The sequence below is a fragment of the Lithobates pipiens genome, unplaced genomic scaffold (genome assembly GCF_037356315.1).
Source record: "Lithobates pipiens isolate NorthernLeopardFrog02 unplaced genomic scaffold, aLitPip1_a1.2 Scaffold_1, whole genome shotgun sequence".
Lineage (NCBI taxonomy): Eukaryota > Metazoa > Chordata > Amphibia > Anura > Ranidae > Lithobates > Lithobates pipiens.
Genome location: NW_027507685.1, coordinates 236,643,633 through 236,647,865, shown reverse-complemented (window position 1 = coordinate 236,647,865; position 4,233 = coordinate 236,643,633). Strand labels below are relative to the sequence as shown.

Here is a 4,233-nt window from a genome sequence, read left to right as displayed (position 1 = left end):
CATGCGTGGCACTTTGTCCGTCGGAGTAGGCTACACATGATCAGAGTATGTCCGATCGGAGCATTTTGTTGGAAAATATTTCCGGCAAGTTGGAAAAGTTGGTCCGTCGGATATTCCGACGGAAACAGTCCGATGCAAACCACACACAGTCGGAATATCCGACAAAATGCTCTGATAGGACACATTCTGACGGAATCTCCGACCGTGTATACAAGGGCTAAGACTGGGATTACGCTAAAGTTCATGTGTGTGTAAAGACAGACGTCCCAATACTTTTGACAATATTGTGTATGTGTGACTTGTTTTTGATCTTATTTGGCCTTGTCCTGCATAATCCCTTTATTTTGTTAGTTGTGTGTTATGCCCATTTGAAAATGTAAAACTCATTTTCACTTTTTTTTTCAGATATACTGCATCCCGTAATCTTCATGTTTTCATCACATACATAACTGATTGATTAATATGCATATGGAGCTTCATGAAAATAAGACTTTTTCTGGCTTTGTCCTGTTGGGATTTTCCGATACACCTCATCTTCTTTATCTTCTCCTCTGCTTCTTCTTGACTATGTATATCCTCTGTATTGCGGGAAACGTATTCATCTTCATACTTATTGTGTCACAGCACCAGCTTCACACCCCAATGTACGTCTTGATGGGGAACCTTGCCATTGTGGATGTATTTTTTACCTCCATTGTCGTTCCCAGGGCCTTGTATGGTCTTCTGTCTGGAGACCCTTATATCTCCACCCATGACTGCTTTTTCCAGCTTTTTCTCTTGATAGTTGCAGGCAACATGGATAGCTTTTTGTTTGCCATCATGGCCTTTGATCGCTACTGTGCAGTTTGTTTTCCCCTACGGTACCTTTTAATTATGAACAGGAGAACTTGTATCTGTCTGGTGGCTTTTTCGTGGATTATTGTTTGCCTTCACTCTACTTTTTACACTTGGCTGGCTTCTTCTCAGTTGTTCTGTGGTTGGGCAATCCAACACTTCTTCTGTGACTATCCTGTCATAATTATGCTATCTTGCTCTGGATTGTCAGACACTTGGCAGAAAGTTGACTTAATTGAAAGTTCTATCATCATCTTTTCCCCATTGCTTTTAATCCTCGGGTCCTATGTACTCATTATCAGAGCAGTGTTGACTCTAAAGTCATCCCAAGGAAGGTGGAAGACCTTCACCACTTGCTCATCTCATCTCACTATGGTCATCCTCCTCTACAGCACAGTAATATTCATGTACTTCCGGCCAAGCTCTATCTACTCACCGGCCTACGATCGAGCCATCAGTATAGTCTTTAGCATCATTAACCCAACACTCAACCCGTTTATTTACAGCCTTAGAAATAAGGAGGTAAAAGATGCTATGAAAAAAATGCTAGGATAGACATTGTTATTATTATTGTAAGGCCGCTTACACACGGGCGGACTGTTCGCCCAACTTTGTCCGTCAAACAGTTTCGGCAAACAGTCCGCTCAAAATTAGCATGGACGGACATGGCCACACACGACGAACGAACAGTTTGCTGAAACCGTGCGCGATGACGTGAACGGCACGTACGACGGGACAAAAAATACGACGTCCTATACACTGCATTATAACTTTCGGCGTGAAAATCCTTTCTGAGCATGCGCGCAACTTTGTTTGACGAACAAGCCTACACACGAGCGGACTGTTCGCTGAAACAAGGTTTCAGCGGACAGTTTTACGGAATTTCCGAAAAACCTTGTTCGTCAAACTGTCCGCTGAAACTGTCCGCTGAAAGCCCACACACGAGCGGACTGTCCGCCCAAACACTGTTCAGCGGACAAAGTTGGGCGAACAGTCCGCCCGTGTGTACGCGGCCTTACAGTTTACAGCTAAATTATACATTTCTAGCAAATAATAACTGTAATTCACAATTGGCATGTTTTATCTGTATTGATTCATTAAAACCTTTATTACAACTGAAATGCCCATTGTGTCTTGTAAGCCCGGAATGTGTCCTATTGGACCGTTTTGTTGGATAATCCGACTGTGTGTGGTATGCATCGGACTGTTTCCGTCGGACCCAATTTTCCAACTTGTTGGAAATATTTTCAGACAAACTGGTCCGGTCGGACATACTCCGATCATGTGTAGAGAATTCCGATTGGACAAAGTGCCACGCATGCTCAGATCAAATTCCTACATCAAAGCTATTGGCTACTAGCCTGAACGTAGTCCCATCGTAACGAAATAACGTCATCACATTCTGAACGATCGGATTTTCCGACAACTTGGTCCGACCGTGTGTATGCAACAGTTTCGGACAAGATCCGTCGGACAAAATCCAATGGATTTGGTTGGCAGAATGTCCGACCGTGTGTACAAGGGCTAAGGAATATTGGCATTTGGTCATGTGAACGGTGTTCCATTGTGAGCATAAAATTACTTTCATTATTTAAAATGCAAAACCTTTTTTCATTTTGAATACAATACTGGAGGGTTAGAACAATTTATGAGGTTTTTTTATTTTTTTTAATTGTTGTCTGAAAGGGAAGATTTTTCCCTCTCTATTTGTGTTGGTGAACATTGACACCAGGACTGAAAGTCAGGCAAATCTGAACTTTTTTGTCACACGGACAGAAATTGAGCAGAAATCATTCAATAAGGAAAGCTGTTCTGGTGACAACTTTCACTTATGCCGCATACACACGATCGAATTGTCCGGCGTACTTAGTCCGACATACAATCCGGCGGATAGTCCGGCGGACTTTCTACCGAATGGACTTGGCCACACACCGACACACAGAAAGTCCAGCGTTTGCTAGCACGATGACGTACAGCACGTACGACGGGACTAGAAAAAGGAAGTTCAATAGCCAGTAGCCAATAGCTGCGTCATTCTTAGTCCGCCGGACTAGCATACTGACGAACGTATTGTCCGCTGAAACCCAAAAATACTTTCTAAGTCCGTCGGACTTTACGCTGAGAAAGTCCGCTAAAGCCCACACACGATCGAATTGTCCGGTGAAATGCGTTTCGGCGGACTAAGTACGCCGGACAATTTGATCGTGTGTACGTGGCATTAGAAAAAGTTTCTTCTCACTTCCTTTTGTGTCTATAGGCCTGTTGATAAAGAGAAATCTCTTTGATGGGACACATATAGCAATAAATGCCTTAAATGCTTTAACTACTTCCTACTCTATGCAAAATTGTAAATATTTACCTCCAGTCATACTTTAGTAGGTCAGTTATTTCTACGGTGTTCTATGATGTATACCAGTGGTCTCTAAACTGTGGAGCGGGAGTCCCCCCCCCGGCACCCCCCCACCCGAGACGCCCGCCCCCCCCGGCTCCCCCCCCACCAGCGGCACTGGCCACCCTGTGCCCGCCTGTACCACCCCCAACAAGCCCTGCAATGCATGCGACCAGGACAACGCATCAGGGGACTCACCTGGCGGCCCAGGGGCGTTCCTCACAGCCGGACCGGCGACAGCACCGCTAGGACCCGGCAGTTCGTTATCGTCCGAGACCTCCCCTTCCGAGCGATCATCCGGTCCCCACGTAGGCGGGGGTGTAAGCCCCCCGGGGGAAGAGACCCCGGAGGCCGACGTTGCAGCCCGCAGGGGAGCAGCCACACTCATGGCCGATCCATCCACAGCAGCCTGGCGATGAGGACCAGCCCTGCCAGCCCCACGTGCAGCAGACCCCCGGGCGCTCCCTGATCCAAGCTGGGCAGAGCAGCCCGCAGGCGATCCTCGTACCTGCCCGGGCCCGGCGACATCCCCCCTGTCCCGAGCATCTGGAGCCAAAGCTGAGCCACCCCGAGCCGCCCTCCCCCCTCAGCAGAGCGTCCAGCAGCAAGAACAATTTCACCCCCCCCCCCCCGCAGGCAAGATGGCCGCCCGCCGTCCATGAGGCCCGCCCGCCCCTCCCCCCCCGGGTACGCGGTGTGAAGACCGCTCAGCACCCCCCAAAGTCCCCTGGGACCTCTTCGCCGGTGGGAGGGAACGATCCTCCCCAGGGCTGCGAACCATACGAGGCGGCCGAGGGTCAGGCCCGGGAGAAAAACGCGCCGGAGGCCTAGACCTCCGCGCGCGCGGCAGCACCTCACCCCTCCGAGCGTCCGCTCCGTCCGATCCAACCGATCCCGCCAGTCCACCGATCCGAGCCCGCAGCCAGTCCGGTCCACGCTCCTCCGCCTGACGCCGCAGTTCCGCCAGCAGCCGGTCCACTTCAGACATCTTCAGAGGAGCAGCGAAACAA

General features: G+C 49.2%; 1 protein-coding gene across 1 annotated transcript; it reads left to right on the top strand.

Annotated features, from left to right (window-relative positions):
* Nucleotides 1-408: 408 nt before the first annotated feature.
* Nucleotides 409-1,896, top strand: LOC143988607 (olfactory receptor 1L4-like). Its single transcript, XM_077490418.1, has one exon. The coding sequence runs from the start codon at nucleotides 463-465 to the stop codon at nucleotides 1,387-1,389; it is 927 nt and encodes a 308-aa protein (XP_077346544.1). The 5' UTR covers nucleotides 409-462; the 3' UTR covers nucleotides 1,390-1,896.
* The last annotated feature ends 2,337 nt before the right edge of the window (nucleotides 1,897-4,233 follow it).